General features: G+C 35.1%; 1 protein-coding gene across 1 annotated transcript in view; it reads right to left on the reverse strand.

The window, feature by feature from the left end:
* ttn.1 (titin, tandem duplicate 1) overlaps window positions 1-27,263 on the reverse strand; it is a 324,448-nt gene that overhangs the window by 103,916 nt on the left and 193,269 nt on the right. The window contains 38 exon segments of the mRNA XM_059968782.1: window positions 530-677; window positions 1,905-2,056; window positions 3,462-3,746; window positions 3,863-3,977; window positions 4,286-4,473; window positions 4,560-4,862; window positions 4,956-5,255; window positions 5,343-5,630; window positions 5,749-6,015; window positions 6,102-6,226; window positions 6,324-6,732; window positions 6,818-7,096; window positions 7,731-7,997; window positions 8,088-8,357; window positions 8,438-8,606; window positions 9,851-9,948; window positions 11,861-12,127; window positions 12,236-12,359; window positions 13,833-13,975; window positions 14,532-14,658; window positions 14,753-14,892; window positions 15,045-15,311; window positions 15,419-15,685; window positions 15,778-16,044; window positions 16,197-16,323; window positions 16,573-16,712; window positions 16,807-17,070; window positions 17,286-17,552; window positions 18,858-19,124; window positions 19,249-19,375; window positions 19,475-19,611; window positions 21,073-21,348; window positions 21,480-21,749; window positions 21,976-22,371; window positions 23,287-23,337; window positions 24,003-25,985; window positions 26,378-26,449; window positions 27,122-27,202. Coding sequence (XP_059824765.1) covers window positions 530-677; window positions 1,905-2,056; window positions 3,462-3,746; window positions 3,863-3,977; window positions 4,286-4,473; window positions 4,560-4,862; window positions 4,956-5,255; window positions 5,343-5,630; window positions 5,749-6,015; window positions 6,102-6,226; window positions 6,324-6,732; window positions 6,818-7,096; window positions 7,731-7,997; window positions 8,088-8,357; window positions 8,438-8,606; window positions 9,851-9,948; window positions 11,861-12,127; window positions 12,236-12,359; window positions 13,833-13,975; window positions 14,532-14,658; window positions 14,753-14,892; window positions 15,045-15,311; window positions 15,419-15,685; window positions 15,778-16,044; window positions 16,197-16,323; window positions 16,573-16,712; window positions 16,807-17,070; window positions 17,286-17,552; window positions 18,858-19,124; window positions 19,249-19,375; window positions 19,475-19,611; window positions 21,073-21,348; window positions 21,480-21,749; window positions 21,976-22,371; window positions 23,287-23,337; window positions 24,003-25,985; window positions 26,378-26,449; window positions 27,122-27,202 — 9,723 coding nt within the window.

Consider the following 27,263-nt stretch of genomic DNA (forward strand, 5'->3'; position numbering starts at 1 on the left):
ATGCCTTAATGATTAAAACTGTGGAATTTTGGTGGACCTGTTCTGGTAACAATATGGAAATGTTTCCTGAACATTTTGTCAATTTGCCATCCAATATATAAAATGACCAGGAAAACAGAGGTGTCCAAAACACTTTTCCTTTTTAAAGGGCACCATGGTAGCACGGCAGTTAATGCAATGCTATACAGCCCAGGGCATTTCAGAGTTCAATTCTGGCATTGTTATGTAAGGAGTCTCTGTATTCCTTCCCGTGGAATCCATGGGTTTTCTCCACATACTCCGGTTTCCTTCCACAGTCCAAATACATTTAAGGAAATGCTTGATAAATCAGTCTAGTAAAAGACTTTGGAACCTTATTTTGTTTCCTAAATGCTCTTGACATGTAAATAGTAGAACGCTATGCAATATGTTTAAAAGGGGAGCTGGGCAATGTACATTGAGCAAAAGTCAGAGTAGATCTAATTGGTTGTATTTAAAAACCAACATCTTACAGTTTTACATATATATGATTAAAAAGCTAAATACTTACTAGCTGGAGCAGATATATTAACAGGTTCATCAATATATGCAGGTTCTCCAGGGCCACATTTGTTACATGCAGAAACTCTAAACAGGTAGTCTCGGCCTTGGAAGAGGTCAGGAACGGTAAATTCCAAGTCTTGTGCTCTATCAATAATCTGGAAATTACAGAACATGACAGTGATAAAACTGAAAATCACTTGTAAACTGACTGCAGCTTCTTTAAAACACAGACAATCACTTAAACAGCAGAGGCAATTGAAGAGTAATCAGCTGAAGGTCTCCAAAATATCCATTGAGAAGCAAGAGAAGATTTTGGTAAGCAGCCTGATCCTATCAAACCCTTTGAGTGTGGAGCTCCATGCTAGCTTTTCAGGCAACTTTCACTCACAGGGAAAAAAAGCAGAGCCCAAAAAAGTCTTCCGATCTCTGTGGTTGATCTAGTCCCACATATGGTATTAGGAGTGTCTGAAGAACCCCTGAAACACCAAAGCAAGTGTAAAAGACCTAACAGAGTTCCTGTGTTTTCTTTCTATAGTGCAATTAATGCTTCCCAAGTGTTTTTATTTATTTATTTATTGATCGATTGATTCATTCAGTGATACAGCATGGAGTATGCCCATTCAGCCTTTGGAGCTGTGCCACCTTGACAATCCTGATTTAACCTTAACCTAGTCATGGGACAATTTATAATGATCAATTAACCTATCTGGCATGTCTTTGGACTGTGGAAGGCAAGCGGAGCACCCGGGGAAAACCCATGCATTCCACTGGGAGAACATACAGAGACACTTTAGAGATGGTGTCGGAACTGAACTCAGACTCCCCGAGATGTAATAGCGTTGTGCTAAATGCTATGCTACTGTGGCACTCAGGATTTGAAATAAAAATAATGTAGCATGGCGTTTCAGAAATAAAATTGCAGATACTGCATAAGAAAATCTGATAAAATGCTTAATCCTTTTCACAATTCTATTCAGAACAGTAATGACCTCAGATTGACTTCAGTATTTAGTTGCATCTAGCCAACTTACTAACAATAGATTTCTGATGGCAAGTTATGGACTTGAAATGTAAACTTTCACTTTCCCTATCCACAAATGCTGTTGGACCCTCTAAATATCTCTTTCATTTCAGATTTCTGGCAACTGAATTTTATTGCTTTACAAATGATGGAGCAAAATTGACATCAGAATATTAAATTTTTATTTGTTTCCTTCAGCATTAGTCTTCATAGATAACTTACAAAAATCACTTGCTCAAGGAAGCACTGATTTCTTTTGTTGTGAGTCAAAATGGATAACTTCACTGATTACATGAGACAAGACTGAGATGCCATTTTGAAAATAATAAATAATGCAAGAGTAATATGGTTTATCTCTTACTTTGACCCAGGTCTTGCGGTTAACTTCGCGCTTTTCAATGAGATACCCAGTCAGTGGACTTCCACCGTCATTGTCAGGCTGATCCCATATTAAATGCACTGTACTTCTACCAATTTCTGATACTTTGAGGTCCTTTGGTTCACTGGGCCGTGCTACAAAAGGTAAAACAACAAAGAATTAAAAATATAATAATATTGCAAGAATTATTTTCTTTTATCTCCCAGGTATTCATTAAGGCTGCCCAAAGTGCTACTACTACTACTACTGTTGTTATCTTCTAGGAGCGTGTTGACCATAGTCTTGGGAGGGCACCCAGGGTTCATCCTCCCATGCTTGGGCTCCCACGTGATGACTAGGCTGGCAGGTAACTGAGCTCCATATACCTCTTAAAAGACCCTATTGCATCCGCCTCCGCCACCGTCGCTGGCAGCCCATTCCATGCACTCACCATTCTCTGCTTAAAAAAATTACTCCAATATCTCCTCTGTACCTACTTCCAACACCTTAAAACTGTGACCTCCTGTGCTAGCCATTTCAGCCCTGGGGAAAAAAAACCTCTGGCTATCCACACAATCAATGCCTCTTATCATCTTATACACCTCTAATAGGTCACCTTTCATCCTCCGTCACTCCAAGGAAAAAAGGCCAAGTTCACTCAACCTATTCTCATAAGGCATGCTCCCCAATCCAGGCAACATCCTTGTAAATCTCCTCTGCACCCTTTCTATAGTTTTCACATCCTTCCTGTAGTGAGGTGACCAGAATTGAGCACAGTTAGGGGTCTGACCAGGATCCTGTATAACTGCAATATTACCAATCAGCTCCTAAACTCAATCCCATGATTGATGAAGGCCAATGTATGCTTTCTTAACCACAGAAGCAACCAGCGCAGCAGCTTTGAGTATCCTATGGACTCTGAACCTCCACACTGCCAAGAGTCTTACCATTAATATTATATTCTGCCATCATATTTGACCTACCATCTTCATGCCAACCTTGTTCCTGGTGAAATTTTCTTGCCAGCTCTACACCTACTTCCATTATTCTAATTTTGTCAATTGATACCCTGTATAAAGTCTGTTTGTTAAATGCTCCTCCACTCAGTTCATCCAGAGCCTCATTGACCTACATCAATTCCATAACTTATTGAATTAGAAATAATGATTCCTTTTTCTGATTCCTTCAGAGCTTTACATATTTAACCAGCCTTACAGCATACCTCTCATCATTATCACCTCTTACTCTTGCCTTCTGCATTTTCCTTTCACTTCGATGAATCATTGCTATCACATCTAGGTGGTTTGTGGCCATTCTTTTGAATGCATATTTCAATTTCTTTGACACTCTGCTGTATCCTCCATCCTTAAAACCCTTGCCAAAATCCATCCCTTCAATTAAGTTTGTATTTACCTTGAACTTTCATATTGAAGGCTCTGTAATGTACTCAATTGCTCCACTCTTTAGAGAGTGCCTTGGCAGTTTTCAGTTAAATATGTTCCATGAATATGAGTTATCTTGGAAAGATTAAATAAAAATGAGGTTTCCTGATATTCTTACCAATTACATTCACGTCAATTTCGCCTGTGATGGTTGACACCGCATTTTCTAGAGTCAGTTTATAGAGTCCCTTATCTGGACGCACACTGGGAGAGATAACCAATTCTGTATATTTTGAAGTTGTTTCCATTTTCACACGGTCATTGCTTTCAAGAGGTTTTTCATTAACAGCCCATGTTGCCAGAGGTATAGGGTAGCCAGTAATAGGAACACGGATTTTAAGTGGTTCTGGAACAATAACCTCAAGACCATCTCTGAAATCTCTCAGATCAAGAGTAGGAGCCACTAGAAGAGAAAGCATAATTAGATTTTAAGTGTATAAAGTATTTAAAACTATTTACTGTATTCAATATACATTTATTCACGGAGGTACAGTGTATATATATATATATTAATATTACCATGGGGGTCATCAGCCATTAGTGGGCCAAGAGCATCAGCTGGATCTGATAAACCTGCTGCATTTTCAGCAGATACTCTGTAGTAATATTTCTGTCCTTGTTTCAAACCAGATACCTATAAGAACAGGAACCAAAAGTGCATAAGCATATTTAAAAAAACATTCATTACCAAATATGTCTCAAATATGGACTCAAGATAATATCTAACAGTGTGATCCTGAAATCTATATAACTTTACTCAAATTACTGCTGAATTTCCTGAACCCCATACTTTCTCCAAAAGTTATCAATATTCAGGAATGAGGTTCTAATGACTGCATGTGAATTGCTCCTTTTGTATCAACATCAGGAGAGCAACAGCTTCCAGACCCTCGAAAATCAGCACTAATAGTTTTAACAAATAAACAAATTAAAGATAGCAACCTTGAATTTTGTTTCAGGAATGAGTCTTATATTACAGGGAATCCATTTATCTGTGCCTTCTTCACGTAGCTCAACGATATAGCCCAGAATAGGGCTTCCTCCATCCTTAAGAGGTGGTTCCCAATTCAGTTGCACGGATTCTTTGGTCTGCTTTGAAGCAGCTAACTCAATGGGTGGACTTGGTTTAACTAAAATACCAGAAATCAAAATCAGTTAGTGGAAGATCACAACTAAGAATGCAAATGATTAAACATTTTTTGAATCAGATACTAACATATTGGGTCCATAATTTTCACAGGACGAGAAGCTGCACTAGGCTTTCCTACACCAGCTTTGTTTTCTGCTCTGACACGGAATATATATTCCCTGTTTTCCACCACATCATTCATCTGAGCTGTGAGTTCATTTGCTTGAGTGATCATAGCTGGCTCCCATTTAACTGAGGTTCTGTCACGTAGCTCGATAACGTAGTTAGTGATTTCAGCTCCACCATCATAGGCTGGTGGTTCCCATGTAATAGTGGCACCAAATTTGTTCACATCTTGCACTTGGACATTAAGTGGTGCATCAGGGACATCTGATAAAAAGATAATGCAAATATTATTTTTTAATTTCAATACATGGAGATCTTTTGGGCTAGATTAGTAATTGAAATGCCTCTGATACTTACCAAACTGATTCTTAGCTTGAACAGCTTCGTCAGTTTCCACAGGTTCACCTGTACCTACTCTGTTTCTTGCACTGACACGGAACAGATAATACAGTTCTTTTTGGAGACCAGTTACTGTAAATTCAGTATTGTCAGCTCTATCAGTAGCTAAGGTCCAAGTTCTGCGCTTCACATCACGGCGTTCTACAACATATCCAAGAATTTTGCTACCGCCATCACTTTCAGGCTCATCCCAAGCAAGACTGACTTCACCATCAGAAGTTTCTATTACTTTCAAATTCTGGATGGGGCCAGGCACATCTGTAAATTGAGGAAAAGAAAATATTATTTCCAGAACAGTTTATAGATCCATCAATGGAATATAGTATAACAACAAAGAATACTTACCAATAACATCCAGATTTATATATCCTTCGCCTTTTCCATGTTTATTCTGAATTACAACCTTATATCTGCCTTTGTCAGTTCTTCTTGGGTCAAAAAGTCTATAAGAAGTAATTTCTGCAGTTGTATCAATGTTTTGCTTGGGCAAATTGACATATTCAGATGTAGTAAAGTCTTCTTTGAACCATTGAGCTTCAGCACGAGGATAAGCATCATATGGAAGTGTCATTGTAAATGGCTTTCCAGCGTCAGTCACAAGATTCAGATCAGTCGTCTTGATTATTGGTATTGCTATAAAGCAGTAATTCATAAGTCAGGTTGATACAAATACAGCAGAGCCAGTTAATTGTAGCCAGCAATGGAAAAGATAATAGTCATATTAATATTTCTAAGATTCAGGCTAACTCACCTGCAAGTTCCAGTTTAGCTCTGGCATCTTTATCTTTGGCAATAAACCTATATTCCCCCTGATCACGGGGTCTTATGCTGCAGACCTGCAGTCGGTGAACCTTTCCTTCACTCATCATTTGATGTTTATCACCCTGAACAATTATCATATTATTTCTTAGCCATTTGACTTCAACTTTATCTTTGTTCAGTTCAGCTTCAAAAATAACATCTGAGTCTGGAGGTTCAAAAATATCTAGTGGAGGTCTAATGATTTCAATTGGAATTTCTGGAAAGAGAAAAGTAATAGTTAAATCCGTATGTCCAGATCTTCTCAGTTGTTATAATAATGTGTCTTTCCTAAATCATACTTGCCTTCAACAAATAATCTAGCCCTTGAACGTCTATCTTCTACACCACAGGAGTATTCACATTCATCATCTGGTCTACATTCTTTTATAATAAGTCTGTGTAAACTACCATCTTTTTCAAATTGATACCTAGCAAAAGTCACAAAAATATATACGTTACCATATAGTTACTTCTGAAACAGTAATACAAAAACAATTTTTTTCCATCAGATGGATTAAAACATACCTCTTGCTTTCTCTGAGTTCTCTGCCATTCCGATACCATTTCACAGTTGCCTTCTCTTTAGACAACTGACATGAAAAGATTGCATCTTCAAACTCAATGACTGTTTGATCTTGGATATGTTCTGTGAAATCTGCTGGTGCCTCTGTGATAATTAGTTCTGCAACTGATTTGTCTTGTCCAGCAATTACAGTATATTCTCCCTCATCTTTGAATTCACACCCTCTGATAATAAGAGAATGCTTTTTCTTGTCAATTTTATACAGAATTCGTTTGCCAAATATAATTTCCTCTCCACTTTTCAACCATTGTAGAGTGACATTTTCACGGTTCACTTTGCAGCTGAAGGTCACAGATTTCTTTTCCATTGTTTCACAATCATCAAGAGGTTCAATGATTTTCAGTTCCTCCTCTGCATAAATTAAAACGAGTCATGTAAAATACAAGTCATTTCATTTGAATTATGCCAGAATGTTTAGTATGCCACAGTGATTTACCTTCTACTTGTAATGTCGCTGAACATTTTGCATGCTCCCCTCTATGATTTGTTAGTGCTATTGTGTATGTTCCTTGATCATCCATTTCAGAATCCCTGATTCTGAGGGTAAAGACTAAATCTTTCTGGATCATGACATATTTTGGGCTATCAAAAATAGTTTCTTCATTTTTAAACCATTTAGGCCTGGCACCTTCAGTGTTAACTTCACAATTGAATACAATTTCTTGTCCTTCTCGAGCTACCTGGTCCTTGATGGGAGTTATTATCTGAAGTTTATCTGAGAAAAGAAACAAAGATTTACTGACAACAAGTAAGATAATTTTGTTTAACTTTAAATACTTCTAGCACTTTTAAACCGACTTGAAGCTAGCATTAATATTAGAGCTGGAACGTGTCAATAATTTAAGTGATGTAATCTGCCTTCGGTATTTACCTAGATTTTCTCAGTATTTGATAAATAGAGCCTAAAATACCCTTTCTACACCAACTAAAGCACTCTACCAGCATACCATGTTCCATTCTAAACAAAATTTCCAAATGTAGAAAAGTAATAAAAGAATCAATTAGGTCACTACTTATCGTTTATCAGGTATTACATGCCATGAGGGTTCTATGGTAGAAACAGTTACAATCATAGATACTTCTACAAACACACAGACTTAAATAACTGTGAATGTGGTTGACGACCTGAATCAAAACAATGCTCAGCCCTGATAAAAATGGTGGCAGTGCAAGAAACAAAGATTAAATTTGTGGATTCTATCTGTATCTGTGCAACTATCCACCATGTAGAGAGAATTAAAATATCCTTCCCTACGTAGCTGACATTCATAACGTTACCAAATGTTGCTATAAAAATGTAACATTCTTACTACCTGAAAATTGCCACTGTGTAGTTCAAAATGACTTACCAATAACTCTGAGTTCTGCTGTTGCTCTTGAGGTTCCAATCATTACAGCATAAATGCCTTCATCTTTTGGGATGGAGTTTTTGACAATGAGCACTCGTTTCTTGCCATCAGATATAATTTCATATTTATCATCAGATTGTAGTTCTTCATCTCCTTTAAACCATTTCACTTCATAAGAGTCTTTTGATAATGAACAAACAAATTCTGCTTTTTCTCCTTCTAAAACTTCCAGATTCCGTGGTTTAGAAACAAATTCTGCTGCCCGTTCTGTAAAAAGAAATTATAAGGCAGATTATACTGGGTAATATTAAAAAGCAACTTGTAGCAGAAAAATAAACACATCAGAACAGTACATACCATTGACTCTTAGTTCACAAGAGGTCCGTGCACCACTTGAAAGCCTACAATTATATTCACCAGCATCATCTGGATTAGTGTTCTGAATGACTAAAATTCGCTTTCGGCCTTCTATCCGTTGTTCGTATCTGCCAACTTCAGGCAACTCTGTATCTCCCTTATACCAAGTTACATCAGCATTTGGTTTGGATACTTCACAAACCAGTTTAATTGTTTCTGTCTCAGTAACTTCAGCATTTGCAAGGTTCTTTGTAAAGATAGCTTCCTCTTCTGCAAAACATGGCAACAATAAAATGTGAAACTGTCTTCTAAAAGTTAAAATAATGCATAACCTTGATTTAACTGATTACCTAAAACTGTGAGCAATCCAGATGTTTTAGCAGTCCTTGCATCACATTCATATTCAGCTTCATCGTCAAAGCTGCTTTTGTGGATAATAAGCATTCTTTCCACACCTTTAGCAACAATATCATACTTCTTGCCTTTTCTTACTTCAACTCCATCCTTAAACCAACGCACCTGAAATTAAAAAAAATCCTAAGTGTGATGTCAGAATTTCATAATACAGTACAGCATATTAATGTCCAAGAAAATAATAAAAATACAAGAACAGATTCTTTCTTAGAGATATGGCAAATCTATTATCAATTAATTTCACTATAATAATTTGGTGCAAAGCACCCTGGTAACTGTTACAAAACACATTCAACTATAATTATCAAAAGAATATGAATTTAAGCCAAAAACTGTTAGAATGGAAGTTCAGGAATTGAAGAGAAGAAGTTGGCCAAGTCTGTTGGCCAAGTTTCATGTTTCAGGCCTTTAAACTATTAATAAGTTAAAAGATCTTTACATAATACCTCAGCACCAGGGGGAAAAGTACTCTTTATCACAAGGGGTTGCAGGTATACAAATATGAATGGTTTCTCCTCTTTGTTTAAAGTAATAAAGTATATGACAAGGAGAAAGCATAAAAAATTAGGAGTAATCAAATAAATGAGGACTAATCAGAAGAAGGTTTTTTTGAGGAAGTTACCAAGAAAGTTGCCCTCAAAATATGTAATTTTTTTTGTTAAGCTGCAAGATCACACCCATTTATTCTAATTTCTAAACCCCACAAACCTAGAGACAGAAAGTTAATACATCTACCTAATTTTGGCATTATACATTCTCAGATAATACTGAGAACTTTTAGAGATACCAAAGTTGCTTAGAAAACCCTCCATTTACAGAAGAATAATTGCAAAACAGAATATGAGAAAATTATGACAAACTTTGCTGTTTATTTATCTGGTCCAAACTCTGCACAATGAAATGTTAAAAATTCCTCCTTTCCACAGTGCCTGAGATGAAATAGAACTATGGAAACTGAACAAATCTCAGAGTAGGTCAGATCATTCTCTTAGAAAGTGAACAGGATAAAGTATTCTCCCAAAAGGCTTATTATCTGTAACTTTAAATTATTATAAGTGTATAAGTGACTGCATATGATATCATGCCTGTAAAGGCATGTCAACAAAAATTCATCTCTGGGTGGTTATACTGAATGTAATATATAGCAGAGGTAATATAATGCGCTTGTGCACAAAATTTTCTGCAGGGTCAATGGAGCAAAGTCAGATGAGTAGAGTATTGACTGCTTTTGATCACAAATGAGTTTCTATCCAACGCTATCTAGTTTTTTGGCTTAAATTTAAATACTGTCTTCACTTATTAACATTATGAAAAAATGTAAACAAGTATAATGTTTAAAAAAAGCAAACCTTTGCATTTTCACGTGAAACTTCACATATAAATTTAGCAACTTCCTTTTCTTTCACCTCAAGATCAGTAAGAGGTTTTGTAAATTCAACATGAGGAGCTATGAAAGAAACAGAAGCTTATTAGCAGATAGATTATGTTGTCACTGTAGATTGGAAGTATGTAGCAAAATAGGAACCAAAAAACAGGAGAATGCCAAGTAAATTCTACTATTTTCCCTTTATTTCTTGCAGGTCTTATAATTCTTTATTCTGAATATTCTACAACCATTTCTAAGTAAAGGCACCATGTTGAATTTGGGCCTGCATATAAGTCAAACTGACTTTATGTTCTAATATTTGAAATATACATCACTTAGTTCTTCCTCCATGCTCAATTACTTTATACCATTGCAACATTTAAGAGAAGGGTGGATAAGCAGGAGGGTTATGGAAGGTTATGGTCTTCTTGTGGGTTGTTGAGACTAGACAGAATTACAGTTTCGCACAGACAAGATTGGCTAAAGGTCCTGTTTCTGTGCTGTACTGTCCCATGACTTTATGTCCTTCTATTTTTCCCTTTCCTGTAATACCTGAGAGGCAATTGCTGTCAATTAAGCAACTCTATTTCCCCTTTGCTTGTTTTAAAATTATTACTATCCCTTTCCGAGTCTTCCTCTCTACTTACGACCCTTTCTATCAACTCTCTGATTTTAGCATAACTCAAACAGTGATATAATTCTTTACACTCCAAGTGTTGTTATCGCTGTCCCAAGAAAGAGAACTCTCAATTCCATAATTCTCCTTCAGTGACACATTCACTGCCCTAAACTATATCAACTATTGCCTTTGGCAGCTAATTCCATGAAGTTACCAGCCTTTGTGTAAAAAAAGTTGATTTTCAGGTTTCCTTTCTCACATTAAATCGATGCCCTTGAATCCTTTGCCCCGCTTGATTTTTGTGGTGAACTACATATACCTGTCTGGACTCGCCCCCTGCTGACTGCTCCTGTGGCTCCTCCCACAGACCCCTGTATAAAGGCGATTGAGGCCTGAGTCTCCAGGATGTAGTATGGTGGTCACTCACTGCTTGTTCCTTCTTCCAGTCAATATAAGCCAATATCTCGCCTTTACGTCTCAGAGTGAGTTATTGATGGTGCATCAATTTTACACACCACTATAAGATTACATTGTTATCAATGAAATCACTTCACTCATCTATCTTTGAAAATTTATATGGCTATTGTAACAATTATAATAAAGCACCCAAAACCTCATTCCAATAATTTAGAACTCTCTATAAAAGATCTCTTATTTAATTATTCCTCTTCCTACTTTACTGGAGAGTCTCCAATTCAAAATTCAACTCAATGATTTAGAACTAAGCTTGGCAATATCTACTGAAAATCTGTTCATAAAATGGAATTGCTATCTACAAATTTCCACATTCAGCCAATAAGAGATGCAATCTGCTCATCCATTTCTTTCTGTACATTATTTCATTTTCTGATCATTAGGAACCTTTTTCTTTCTTTACACATTTATTTTATAAAACAGTAAAATACCAAGTATATTTAAAATAATTTAAAATCCAGAAAATAGCCAGGATTCCCTTTGTTTATTGGGGACATAATTGGGACAGGAGACTGTTGCTGAACAGCTTCAGTCACATACACTTCTGTGGCTGATAAATATGGTACAGTGCTTGGAGTGTCATTTGCAAATAGTGTTTTGTGTTGTGTCATAAACATGACAAGACTTTATCAATTCGGATGAAGGATCTCAGCCTAAAATGTTGGCTGTTTAGTCTTTTCTATAGATGCTGCCTGGCCTGCTGAGTTCCTCTAGCATTTTGTGTGTGTTGCTTTGGTCTTATTGTGTCCATTTAACCAGAATCCACTGTAGTTACTCCTTCAAGCTTTCATTCACTATTATATATGTACGGGAGGCAAGTGGCAAGTCCTTCTCTCCCTTTTGTATTAAATTTCCTCAAACCAAATTCTCTATTCTGAACATAGTATACTTTTTACTTACGTTCCACAGTGAGTAAACAGGAAGTCTTGAAGCCTTTTGCATCACAAGTATACATTTTGGAATCTTCAGGTTTGCAGTCATGAATAATAAGCTTTCGAACTCTTCCATCAGCAATGATCTCATGCTTCTTGGTTTTATGTATTTCCTTTCCATCCTTAAGCCAAATAACCTCAGCATTCTCTCTGGACACCTCACACTCTAGTGTAGCTGTGGCTTCTTCTTCAACTGTTTGGTCCTCCAAAGGTTTCGTAAATTCAGCTGGAGGCTCTGTGAAAAAGATATAATTGAAAATTCATTATATCAAATGCATTACCAAATATATTGTGGTAGAAAAAAACATAATTTCATATTAATTTGAGTTGTTGCATCTTTTACCTTTAACAATGAGCTTGGCAGATGTTGTGAAGTCTTTAGCAGTGAGCTTAACTTCACCAGCTTCATTTAAATAAACATTTCTTAGAGTGAAAGTGTGCCTTTTGCCTTCCATGCGAGTCACAATCTAATCCAAAAATCAAAAATTCGAACTGTTAGCAAGTACAAATACTATTATTTGCCATGTTATTAATACCAAAATAATCAGGCATTTTTCCCTAGGTCAAACAAATTATCTAGTTCAGTCTACCATTGTATTTTGATTCTGACTATTTGATAGATTTCAAAATGTAGGGTTTATATAACAATGCTATTTATAGCAAAAGGCTTCAAGACTTCCTGTTTTATCACTGTGGAATGCAAGTAAAAAGTATACCATGTGTACATGATATTTCCATACATATTATTTTTTAAAGTTTCTTAAATATTTGAACTAACTGTAGTATATTGCTCATTGTATGCTAATATTTTCCTTGTTAACAAATGAATAATTGGAAGCTATATCAGTTAATTATATTTTATTTAATTATTCCACTTTACCATCTCAGTCTTTCTCGTATAATCTCAGTTTTTTAGTACTTCAAAATTAACAGTTCCTTTCATTGTTTTCAGTGAATGTGAATTAATCATAAAAAGAAACGAAGGATCAAGGGGTAAAACTAAACTTGTTAACTTGTTCTATCTTGACAAGGCTAATTCCAAATTTATTTTAACCCCAGAAAAGAAACTTCAAGTATTGTAATGAATATATTTTGCATATCTATTTATTGTTTGTAAGATATGTATCTAGTTTACATGATAGAAGGACCTCCTTGCTTTACAAAAGAAAGTAGTTCTTAAATCTTTTTCCATAATTACTTAAGCATATTATTGCACAAGCTTCTATTGTTAATGAAGAAGTAAGCACTTTTCATTGAGGTTTTTAGGTTATTCCTTTTCACATCAAGTGATCGTTTGGAGTACAAACATTGAGACTTGATGTTCAAGACAAGAATAACAAAACATTATTGAAACATACAAAATTCTTTTAAGGTTTGACAGGGTGGATGAAGGGATTTTGTTTTCTATGGCTGGATTGTTGGGAAACAGTATTTACAACCTCAAAATAAGCAGTGATTCAGGATAAGCATGAGAAAAAATTTCTTCACCTGGACAGTAATTAATCTCTGTATTTCTCAAACCAACAGAGCTGTGTAGGTTCAGACACTATACACACAATCTTATTCAATAGAGAAAGCCTGAAGGGATGAATGAACATCCACTGCTTCCATTTGTAAATTTTTTTAATGTTCTTATTACAAATTTTATTGACTTGTAATCCAGTAGTGTACAATGAGTCAAATAGTCAGTATTATATGTTAAATACTACTCATCAGCAGTTAAGTGATTAAAATTAGCCACAGAAAGATCTGGTGAACTACACTAAACCCCAGTCAAATGACTGATGTAGGATTACCATCTACGCTATGGACATATAGTTCAGTGGACTTGTGGAGTCAAAACTCTTGAAAGTATAGTCAAAATACTTCTTTTAATACTTTTAAGATGCCCATGGAGTATAAAAGAATAAAGTGACAACAGAAAACAAATATCAACATACTCTTTCACTGGGTTCAAGTAATTTGTTCTTCAAGAACCACTGGACTTCAATTCCTTCATAGGACAGTTCACAATCAAAAGAAGCTGAATCTCCAGCAGTTACTGTCACATCTTTAAGTGGTCGGAGTAAGCTGATCACTCGAGCTTTAGATTAAAGAAATACATTTTATATCTATTAGTTTCAGGAAAACAGTTTCTATAAAGTAATGTAGAGAGTTAAAGCAACTCTTTACCTCTCTACATGAACAAAGTAAATTTAAAACCTGTAATACACTTTCTATTTCCTCAAAAACAGTAAATCTGCTTTAAATCACCCAGCAGTAAATCTGAGTTGCATCATACTAATTGATCATAAGCCTTTCTGTCATTTCCTAAACTTGCAAATTTGGTGTATATATGTAACTGAATACTCCCAACGGTAAACCATAAACAAAGCATTGATGGAGGGTCTCAATCCAAATCTGAAAAGCTGACAGTCCACTTCCCTCCACAGATGCAGCTCCAGTTCCTCCAGCATTTTGTGTGCTACCACGAACAAAGTGTTGATTGATTTTAGGTGGACACCTTACTGCTGGTCAATAAATTCATGCCACTTTGCATATTCATTAGTCAAAACCAAATATAATATTGGGAAATCTTAATGACTTATGAAGTGCAGCTTTTTTCTGTATTAGTTATAGAACATTAATGGAATATCTACCTTTGACTCTTAAGTGAGCATTGGTTTTGGCGTTTGCAGCCTGGAAATCAACTTCACCAGCTTGATCCATAAGTACATTGTACAGTATAAGAAAATGTTTTGTGCCTTCCTTTTTGATTTCACAGTCCTAAATTATAAATAAACAAAGATAAAAGTTTTAGGCTAGGAACAGAGGAAAAGAAAAGGTAACACTTAATTAATTTTCTGATGTTAAGCCTCACCACAGAGGGACGTAAATTCTCCCCCTTTAGCTTCCAGTTGCCATGTACATCATCCTCAGAAATTTCTGTCTCAAAACGAGCAGTTTCTGTTTCTGTGACCTCAACACTGTACAATGGACGCAATATCTTAATGTGACGTTCTGAAACAAAGTAATAGAAAATGCTACTTCATTTAAAATATATTTATTTCACTTACTTAAAACGTCAGTTCTGAGTCATAGCAGTAAGCAATTCTAAAAGACACAGAATAATAGGCATTACAACCAATAAGAGAGTATGCAGTTATTTTTACCTTCAATACTTAGATTGGCTAATGTGTTGTCTGAGCCACAGTCACAAGAATATTGCCCCTGGTCATGTTTCATTGCTCTTTTAATGATTAATATTCGCTTCTTCCCATCTGCTTTAATCTGGATATTCTTTGAAAGGATCAATTCCTTCCCATCCTTAAGCCATTTAACTGGTGCAGCAGATTTACTGATTTCACACTGGAATACAACTTCATCTTTTTCCACAGCTGTGTAATCTTGTAGTTTGCTTATAAAATATGGATCACCCTCTAAAAAATTCAAAAGATGAGTTAAGTTGGAAACACTGAAGGTTAAATGCAGTATTTTAGTTCAAAACTTAATTAGTAAATTAAGTTATGTGTTTACATACACCTACCAAGCACTATAAGTTTAGCCTCTGAACTTTTGTCCATTGCTTCAACCTTAATAAGCGAAGTATCATCGATGGTCACATCCTTGAAAGTAATAATATGTATCTTATTCTCGTCTTTCATAGTCACTGAACGACTTGGATGCAGGCGGACATCATTTTTGTACCATACAACTGGAATGTTCTCATGTGAAAGCTCAGCTACAAATTCTGCAGTTTCACGCTCTTTTACAGTCTGATCTTCAAGCGGTTTGGCGAATTCAAGTCGTATGCCTGTGAAAAACAAATTTTATTAACTTCACGCCTCATTATTAAGAAAACAACTTTACCTGTTGATGAACTTACCCACTGTTAGTTTTACTTGCCTTGGATTAGTAGCTTGCCACTTGTCCTCTTATCCTCTGCTTCAAATATGTATTTGGCTTCATCATCAAATGCAGCTTCTTTAATAGTTAACATATGTTTTAGTCCTTCTGCTAACATTTCAAATTTATCACTAGGTTGAATTTCATCACTTCCTCTTAACCAGCGGAAAGTCTTGGCTTCTCTAGATACTTCGCATTCAAACTTGGCTTCGTCTTTCTCATACACTTTCACATCATTAAGTGGTACAATGAAAGTGAGCGGAATTTCTGGAGGGAAATACAGCAAGTAAACTTAGACTGTTAGTGTTAAATATAAAAAAATAATACCATTGTTACAAATAAATATACAAGCCTGAACACTAATTACTGAAACAGCAGAATAAAATAATACTTGTGGCTTTTAAGTGAATTTAAATTACCTTTGACTTTCAGAGTTGCTGCAGATTTAGCATTTGCAGCTTGGAAAGACACTTCTCCAGAATCACTTAGCTTGCAGTTGTAAAGAGTCAGAATGTGTTTTTTGCCATCTTCAATAATCTCACATTGCTGTAAGATGTAAGGCAACCAAAATAAATTTGGATGACATTCATTTATATTAATAGACTGTCTAATCTTACCTAAATATATTTGGTTATCTATGTATTTTTGAGCACTTATTAAAATCATGATTCTGCCGTGAAAGTGGTTAATTAACTAACATAATTCTACCATTGTAAAATAAAATTATTTACCCCACAATAATTCCAAAACCAAAAAAAATATTTAATTTCAAACCAAATGAAGAAAATGACATACAGGTGAAAGTAGCAAAGTTTCGCCTTTCAGCTTCCACTGGAGATGGACATCAGTTTCTGAAATTTCCACTTCAAAATGGGCAGTTTCACCTTCAAAGATTTCTACGCCGTGTAATGGACGCACCACCTTGATGATGCGAGCTGTAATCACATTAATATTAAAAATTGAAGCTTAAACTGCACATTTAGAAACTATAATGAAAAATATTTACATATTTATTCATAAAGTATATACCTTCAATATTGACAGTCGCTTTTGTCTTGTCGGTTCCACAGTCACATTCATATTCACCCTGGTCTTTATTGTCAGCTCTCTTGATTGTCAGAGTACAGCGTCTCCCAACAGCTTTCACCGAAACTGTTTTTGATGTTTTGATTTCATTGCCATTCTTTAGCCATTTAACTGGTACTTCTTTGCTCACTTCACATTCAAGAGTGATGTCATCTCTCTCGACAGCAGTATAATCTTGCAACTTCACAGTGAAGTAAGGATCAGCCTCTGTGGATGAAAAATAACTGCTAATGTTCTGCCTGAAGAAAGGTTGCTTCTCTAACAGAAGATAACTTTTCAAAAGTTCTCATTGAACATTAATAATAACATAATTCTCCTTTTTAAAGTTTTATCAGTGCCATTATGTAAAGGACCACCCACAAATACATGGTACCTTATCATTTAATTGCAGAATTTAAAAAATTGGTTTACTCAGTGCTCACCTAGGACAGTCAGATTACATTTTGAGGCGAGCTGAGCAACTTCTGCCCGTATTTGACATGTATCATCAAGAGTTACTTCTTTAATTTCTAATATGTGCTTCTTCCCATCACTGGAGACCAAAGCTGTTCGGCTTGGATGAATTTTATTCTCATTTTTGTACCAAGTCACTGGGAGATTTTCATGTGAGAGCTCAATTTCGAAATGAGCTGTGTTACCTTCTTTGACTGTCTGATCTTTTAGTGGTGTAATGAACTTCAATCGCAAACCTTGAAATATGAAGTCATATATGAACAGTCAATGTTACAGCAATTTAAGATAATGTAATTAATTATTCATTTCAAATACAAACATTGAAAGGCAAACTGCTATTGCCAATCAATAAAACAAAAGATGTCGTAAATCTGAAATACAAACAGAAACTGTTGGGAACATTTAGTGAGTAAGACAACACTTAAGGGAAGAGAAGTTGAGCTAATAGTTTAGGTCAAACACCCTTAATCAGAACTGGGAAAGAGAGAATACAAGTTGGTTTTGTATTGTAGAGAGAATGCATCTGGATTAAGAAAGGATGTATCTAGAACTGTTGCAGAAGACCAAAGCTCTAGAAATAGATTAATAGCAGAACTCTGTTTTGAGTCCAGAAGGTCCTGAGGATGACTCAGTCGTGTAGCAATTAGTGTAATGCTAGTACAGTGCCAGCAACCCGGGTTCAATTCTTGCCAGTGACTGTAAGAAGTTTGTACGTTCTCCCTGTGACCACATGGGTTTCCTCCCACATTTCAAAGATGCATGGATCAGTAGGCTACCTGGACTCATGGGCGTAACTGGGTGCTGTGGGCTCATTGGACTGAAAAGGTTTGTTACTTAGCTATATCTCTTAAAAAAAAGCTCCAACATGTTTATATAGAAGAAGTGTTGATTTTCCTCATTAACCTATTAACCTGCAACTTATACCCACTGTAACTGTGGTCTCATCTTACTATTTTGAACAATCTACCTTTCTATAACTTAAAACTAACTTGTTTTCCTTACTTTTACAGTTCTGATAAAGGGTTTTCAATCTTAAACATTGATATTTTGCACTGAAATTCTGTTTGCCTCCTCAAAGGAATTTGAAAGATGGCTCTTTTTGAAAGAGAGCAAGGGAATTATTCCCTAGTTTCATTGCGAATGCTTATCATCAATAATGCAATATATTTGGTCATTAGTTCTTAGCAGTTTGTGGGAAAATTGTGTGCTTTTTTTTGCATCACTTCTATGGCTGTACATACTTCAGTAAGTATTTCTTTGTAATCTGAGACATTCAGTGCTCTTGGAAGTTACTAGGAAATGGATTTATGGTAAGTAGCATGAAAAGTCGAAATGGACACTGAAAACACAATGTATGACATACTTAGAATGATGAAAACTGAATCTTCAGAAAATGTCAAGCGAGGATGGCAGCAAAAATAATTAACTATTATATATTTATTGAAATAAAATATTTGAATGCTTCATGTAAACAAAGTTATTTAAGTGCTGTAGGCATATTCAGCCAATCTGTAGTTTAAATATGTTAGAAAAAAACCTACCAGTCACAGTCAGTTTTGCAGTTGACTTCTTGCCTTCAATTTCAGCAGTAAAATCTCCTTCATCATCAAAGGTTGATTTATTGATAACAAGAATGTGCTTCTTTCCATCTCTGACTAAATCAAACTTTTCACCACTCTTCAGTATGTCTGTGCCTTTCATCCACAAAATATTTGGAACCTCCTTGTTAAGTGTACACTCAAACCGTGCCTGACGATTTTCTGGAACAGTCACGTCTTTTAATGGTGTTGTAAAGTCAACTTCTAATTCTGCGAAACATAGTTAGAGAAAGCTATATTCAGAAAAACTGGTCAGTCCATTTTTTGTGAAATTTCTTCATCCTTTGTCATTACAATGAAAACCACTTTGAATTCATCAGGAATTACTAATTACCTTTAACTCTCAAATAAGCAATGGATGTAGCATTGCGAGCCTTGAAGACAACTTCACCAGCTTGATCCAATTTCACATCATGAAGGACCAAGATACGTTTATTACCTTCTGATTTTATTTCACAAGTCTACAAAACAGAGAATACAATTTACTGTTCCTTTAAAAGAACAATGCCCTCAAATTTCATTTTTCAAAATAACGTTCTAATATCTGGAGAAAAGCTTACAGGTGATGGTCGTAGAATCTCTCCTTTGAGCTTCCATTCAACTGGAACATCTTGAGAAATCTCTGTTTCAAATGTGGCTGTTTCTTTCTCATAAACTTCCACACTTTGTAATTCAGTAAGTATGTCTATCTCTCTCTCTAAAAATAGATTAAATGTAATTTTTCATTAAAGGGCATACGGTACATCAGTAAAATCTAAAACAGTTTCACAAATTCCTGACTTAAAGCCCATTATCAAGCTCTGGAAGGGGAATCAGAACAGATAACTAAATATAGGTGGGTTATTATATGGAGTAAATGAAAAATGAATATCTGTGGTAACCAGAGTTGAGTTAATGTTCAAAGCAAAGATGGTTTTAATATTTCTGACCATGTTGGATTGTTGGCTGACAGAATGAAAACTACTCAAGTACATTGTTTTATGGCTGTTTGTAGGTTGAAATTTCTTGAATTATTTAATGGCAAGAATAATATTGATGGAAAAAAAATTCATAATTTCTACAAAGGTCAAAATCTCTGAAGGACCATAGGACCATTGGGTGGGAAGTACTGGTATCACTGTCTGTGAACTCTACCACCCCACATTCAATTGTTCCTAATGAAGAGGAACACCTCACTGTCAACTTGCACCATGGAGACAAGGTCTTTGTATAACTATGCTTCAGATGTTGCTATGTAGAGGTACTGCCCCAGAACGCCTTTAAAGCCTTTGACAAATGTCAAAGCTGGAGTGAAGCTTTGACATTTACCAATACCTAAAAATAAATTGAACAGCATTATATATGTTAGATTAACATGTTTTTAACATTTCTCTTTATAAGTTAAATAATTAAAGAAAAATCTTACCTTCTCAATACTGCAAGTCAATAATTTCTCACTCAAAAATATTTATATTATATAACATTTATCTGTATATATAGCAACGTTTTCTGAATCAAGCCTTGAAAAGTCTGCAAGTACATTCTTTCAGCTTATATTGTAAAAACAGCTGGACCTGCTGTCAGGATTGATGCAGGCACCAGATTAGATTCATCAAGTTTACCTCCATCCCTAATGTCCTTGCATTGTCTCCATCCTGAAAAACTGATGGTCCTGAACATCTGCTGAGCAGTACAAGAGCTGACACATCTACAAGGTCAACAGCAACAACACACACATACAGTACTGCTCTTTCTGATTCTTTCATTTCTACCATCTAGGTGACCATGGGTAACAGATGCACTGCAATGCCATCTCAGCAAGTTCACTTAAAGTCACACTTTAAATTCAGCTTGGGAAAATACCTTCATCATCACTGGGTTAAAATTGTGAAGCTCCCAACCCCAAGTCTGAATGAGAAGCTCGATGATAAGGACTGTGGTAGTTTACGGTGTTAGCTCATCACCACCTTCTCAAAAGCAGCTGGGATAGCTAACTAATGCTAGCCTTACTAGCCATGGCCACATCCATTAGCATGTTAGAAAAACTGCAATTATGTACTTAACCAAAAGCTATGGCAAAATGAATTAAAATTAGTAAACTTATAATGATCATTAACATAAGTCTAGCCAGTAATATTAGAATTTGAATATACATTAATGCAAGTAACAGAAGACTGACCATCGACTATCAGATTGGCTGCAGAAGCCTGGCCCTCCACTTCCACTGTGTATTCACCAACATCTTCTGGGCTTGCATTCTTCACAGTGAGACTAAGAAATCTGCCCAATTTCTTAATTTCATATTTTTCATTGGGTTCCATTGGAATCTCTTCTTCACCTTTTAACCATCTGATTTTTGGTGTGTCTTTAGCAATTTCACATTCAAAGGTAGCAGTTCCCTTTTGTTTGACCCGTTGGTCCCGGACAGGTTTGACAAACCATTTCCTGACAATCTCTGGAAGATAAAAAGATAGTAACTAAAACTGGTCCTCAAATGCTCATTTCTTATTTCTTCACTTACATAAAAACATCCATGTGATTGGGGTTTCCAGCATTTCTACTCCTGGTTCATCCACTTTTACTAACCTTGTACGTTAACTTTCCCTTCGCATCTTATATTTGCAGTCTCAACAGAAAACACTCCAGCATCTTCAAAATCAGCACTTGAGATAGTAATGGAACGCTGCAACCCAATGACACTAATTGTATATCTGGTCTGTGTTTCATCAAGGGTTTCACCATCCTTCTTCCAAATTACAGGTTTGTCTTTTGTCAGCTCACAGGTTAGATATAAGGGCTGTCCTTTAAAGACAGTAGTTTCCTCATCCAATGTTTTAAAGAAGGCCACTGGTAATTCTAAAATAGATTTGGAAAAACAGAATTAATTAAAATTGTGCACAAACTTTAGTAATGTCTATTGCTTCAAATTAGGTGATTTAGATTATATTGGCTGTTAAAATGAAACAAATGGTAAAAGTATTTAACTGACCAGTTTAGCTTAATAATAACCCTAATTTCACCAGGTTCGTATAACAATGAACAGTTTCATTTTTGTTCTGCATCAGACAGGAATGCAAAATACCTTGGACAATTAGTTTAGCTGTAGATGTTTTTTCTTGCTTGCCAAGGCGGCCAACACAGGTATATTCACCCATATCTGAAAGCTGCACATCAATGATATTCAACTTTCTATCCTTGCCATCGGAGGTGAATTTATATTTTGGACCTTCTCTTATAGTGCTCCCGTCCTTCATCCAAGATGTTTGAGCCGTAGATGGGGAAATCAGGCATTCAAATATAGCAGATGAACCTACTGACTCTGCTTCTTCCAACACAACATCTTGTAACTCTTTGACAAATTTCAGCTGGACTGCTTTAAGCTGGAACCCTGCAAATGGTGGTTCCTCTGAAGGTGGCCTCCCTCCACCTGGTTTAAGAGGCTTCTTGTCTCCTTCTCCAGGTGATGGTGTCTTTCTCGCTAAAATTCAAATTTGAACAAAATAGATTGGATTTTATTAGTTTAATTTCATGCTTCTGGAGAACATTTTATGGGAACCAAACATTTAAAGGTCAGTTTCAGTTGTTAAAATTCAATAATGACTAATGAAACCAAAACTCTGAAAATTTGGTCTTTGTCCTTCTCAGAGGTTAACTGGTACATGAAACCCACCATTCAAAGACTATGCATTCCATCATGCAATAATGATTGCACAGCAAAAATAACACCCCATTCAGCTATTTTAAATTTCTGTTTGAATAGATCTACAATAATAGTCTTCAGATATCACTGAGTAATTTTCAGTAACAACAAATCCACACAATCCAAAACAATGCATTTTGCACACAAACAGAGGATGACAGATGCATTAAAGTATCAAATCTAATACTGTGATCATGATCTATTTATATACATAGAACATAATAGAAAGTTCTTCTACTTAATTTAGAGCAATTCTTCCACAGCAAAATTAATTGCAGAAAAAATACAGCAGCAGTGCACAAATAGAATATTTGTGTCAACTGGATTAGTTGAACTCATCATATAGCTTTATGGAGCTGCAGGCATCCAACAGGAGAGTAGTACATGCAAAATTAAACTCCTCAGTCCATGCAGCCATTTAGTAACTGGAAGGTCACACAAATTGATTTGACATTAAATTTTAAAATAACTGAAATGTAGTAGAACGTTTTACTTTGTTTGCTCTGATGTGCGTGGTTTTTAAGTTGGATGCTTTAGAAAGCATTATCATTTATTCATTTAAACAGATGCTGTACACTGAAATTGTATTGCATATGTGTACACCTAATGCTCCTTGGTGCTTGAGGAACACATAAATATTTGCAAACAAACATGGATTCTTACTGCCATTATGTGCATGCTAACCCTTCTCACCTCTTAAAAAGCCTCTACCCTTGCCGGCTTCTTCAGCTGGTAGCTTAGCATCTGCAGTGAGACAGTAACTTAATTATCGGTGCATCATTACTACACTGCAAATCAAAAATGTTATAAGCCTTCCATAATAACTGGTGGGGGTAAAATGATAAGGCTAGAAAGTGTAATTCAAATGTAAAAGTATATTGAAATATCATACATAATATCCATTATATATTATGTATGAAAGTATGAAATACACAAAAATAATGAAAAATGGTACTTTAGTTGCTTTGATATGCTAAGCAAAAGTTCATTCATGCAACCAAAGGGGAATTAACATTGTAAAAGACGTATTAGTTTAGAATGAGTAAAATATATAACCATACAATTTGAATGTTTAATAGAAATCATATTGAATATAATGAATAATGAATATAATGAAAAATGATTAAATTCATTCATAGTTCTGTTAATAGCGACATTAAAGCAATTTAAGACATTTTTTCCCTTGGGAATCATTGGACTACACAGACAAAATACAAGCAACAAACACAAATTTTAGACTTCACACAATTGATGACAATACTTCATGCACACAAAAACAAATTGCATTGCGAGGAGAAATAAACACACTTAACAAAGATGAACACATACAACATTAAGGAACATTGATCTATTTTCTAAAGCACAAGATATGAACAATAAGTTTGGTAGATTTGCAGCAGTCCCCTCACCTCGTCGTTGGAAAGGCTTTGAAGGAGTCTCAATTGCACCTTCTTGTACTTCTTCATCATCTTCATACTCCCAATCAACTGATGAGCCACCTTCCTCCTCTTCAGTTAGCTCCCATTCCTGTAATTCTTCTATTGACATTTCTTCTGATTCTACTTCATAGTCTTCTGATGATGATACTACTTCAGAAGGAACTTTCTTCATGTGCACTATTTCCTGCTCTTTTTCTGCTAAACTCTCTTTGCCAGCTTTAAGGTGTGCAACATCCCTAGGAGTGAGTACTTTTTTTACAGGTATTTTCTGTGACTTTTCTTCTGCTACAACTTCCTTTGAGGGAACCTTCTTCAATTCTATATTTTCCTTTTGATCTTCCAAAACTGGAATTTCTCCCTTCCTAGTTTTATAAGTTGCTGTATCAGCCAACTCTCTGGGAGTCAATACTTTCTTTACTGATATTTTCTGTGGCTTTTCTTCCATAGCAATACCTTTCGAAGAGACCTTTTTCAACTCTACATGATTTTTGTCTGCTTCTGACACTGGGCTTTTTCCCTTTCCAGTTTTAAGAAATGGAACATCAGATGAATCCTTTGGCGTCAATATTTTTTTCATAGGTATTTTCTGTAGCTTTTCTTCTACAACATCTTTTGACGTTATTTTCTTCAAACCCACATGATCCTGTTGTTTCTCTTGTTCCTGTAAAACTGTGGTTTTTCTTTTGTCAATTTTAGCACCTGCAATTGTTTTTTCTTCTTTAGAAACTGCTGTAACCTTTTCAGACAATTTTTCAATCTTTTGTGGTTCCTTTTCACCTGATGTTTTTCCTTTCAAGGGAATATCTTTCAGAAAGGCCATTTTTTGTTCCTCTTTTGTAACAGGAACTTTCCCCTTACTAACTTCTAGAGGAATTTCATCACATTTTTCTTTAGGGGAAATTATTTTTTTATCAGGTAATATCTTAGGAATATCAATCTCTTCTGTGATGAATTTAGGTACTCTTGTTGATGGAGTTGTTTCGAAACCGAACTCTCTGGGTACACCCTCAATTGGAAAAACTTCTACATCTTTAGATATTCCTTCTTTGGAAGGTGGTTCACTTCCTGGTTTAGGAATACTTTTGGGTAAATCAACTTTTGTGAGGTAAGGATGTTCTGTTTTCTCTCCAACAGGCGGAGAAAGTGTACCACGTTTTCTCAGTACAACATGCTTTTCCTCTTCTTCCTGTTCTGCAAGTAATTTTCCAGGCCTTGTCAATGGGGAAATGTTCTCCTTCTCAGCACCAGGTATTTTAGCTTGTCTTATTGACTTTTTTTCCCTATCAGTTATCTTCAAAGGAACTGCTTCTGATTCAGTTACAATAGGTATCTCTTTACTTTTATCAACTTTAGGAACATCATCAATCTTTTCCAATGTTACTTGTTTCTCCATAACTTTTTCATCAATGTGTATTTCATGAACTTTCTTTGATACACTGTGTTTTTCCTTTAATGCTTCTTTTTTAGGAATTGTCTCAAGCTTTTTGAATTGCACTTTATCTGTCTCTTCCTTTTGTTTAGGGATGTAATCAGGTTTCTTTAGTGCAACTGGCTCTTTATCCACTTCTTTTGGTGGTACCCTACTAACTATTTTTGGTAATATTTTGTATGTTTCATCCTTTTCAAGGGAGATTTTCTCTTTATCCTGGTCTATTTTAGGAATCTCATCAACAATCTGTAAAACTATATCTTTTTTTGTTTCTATCTCTTCTAACATTATACCTGGTTTCTTTGGCAATTCATCAGCTTCAATTTCTTTAAGGCTTTCAGTAGATTTCCTGAGGTTTAACCCTACTTCTTTGTCATCTTCTTTATGGGGTCTCACTTCTTCATATTTCGTTTTCTCAAGAATCTTACTACGTTTCTTCAATATTGAAATTTCTATATCTTCTATTTCTTTTGGAATTTGGACTGAAGGTTTTAGTTTCAAAGATGGCTTGGATTGTTCTGCAGCTATAAAGGGTTTCATATTCAATTTAGTGATAAATCAGCAAAGACTTCTGCAATCCCCAAAAAGAACAGTCTAACATCAAAATAAAAGTTATAGTCTAAAAACCACACTGGTGTTCTCCAAATATAAACAGACAGTGAAACTTTTCCAGAATCAACAAAATTTAAAAATAAAAACACATTAACAGAAAGAATCACAAGACAAGTTACATAATTTTTAACTATTAAAGTAGACTGAAGAGACAATTTGATACAACTAGAACACAACATTTAGGATCCAGTGGAAATCTATATAACTTTAAATTTAACACACAAATATAAACAGAGAATGTACATAATATGTTTTTAAATTGAATATTTTAAATTTAAATACAATAGGATTCAAGAAATTGTACCTTTAGCAGGTTGCTTGACTGGCCCCGGTGTAGTGATGGGGAGTGTAGTAATAGGCACTTCAGTTTCTGGCTCTTTGGAAATAGCATCAAACATTGTATTACCATAAAAGTTGAATCTTAAAATACAAGACTATATGGAGATTACTGTATCCTTAATATTATTAATAATGCTTGAAACATTTTTACATGTTATCTCATTGGCTCAGTCCCTAAAATTTTGTTGGTAATATTTTGATGTGCACTATCCTTCAACTTTATATAACAGGTTAATTAAAAAGATTTTAAAAAAATATTCTCAGTCAATTGGAAAAATTATTTACTTTCTATCTTGGAGAAAAGAATAGCTTTCATTGAGAACAGACAACAAAAATATAAAAATTAAAACTGCAAAATTATATCACATTATATTCATATTGCTTTTTAAATGTCTCTATCCTTAAATTTTCAAAGAAGTAATCAAGCGCAATGAGATTCAATTTCAGTTTCAGAGTTACTATACAACATTTACATTTATTATAACATTTTATTACCAATTAAGACTGTAAAAATGTTTCCTGGTGGTAAAATTAAGACAATAAATGAGTTAATAAAAAAAGAAAATTAAAGGCAAGTATCATTAATTAAGCAATGGAATGGAGAAACAAGAATTAAACAACAGTAAATGATTAAGTGTGATGAAATGTAAAATGTAGTATGGAATTTGCACCAGTGACACAAGATGATGAGTGACACTCATTTGTGTACCTTCCATCGATTCCAAATCTTGTTTCACTGGAACAGTGACTAGATCATCTTTAGGTTCAATCTTCTCAGCAACTGTAGTCACTTCAAAAAATATTTTTATTCATATGTTTAGTTTTTATGTATATGTTTTAAATCTCTGGCA

This window comes from Hypanus sabinus, chromosome 4 (genome assembly GCF_030144855.1).
Source record: "Hypanus sabinus isolate sHypSab1 chromosome 4, sHypSab1.hap1, whole genome shotgun sequence".
NCBI lineage: Eukaryota > Metazoa > Chordata > Chondrichthyes > Myliobatiformes > Dasyatidae > Hypanus > Hypanus sabinus.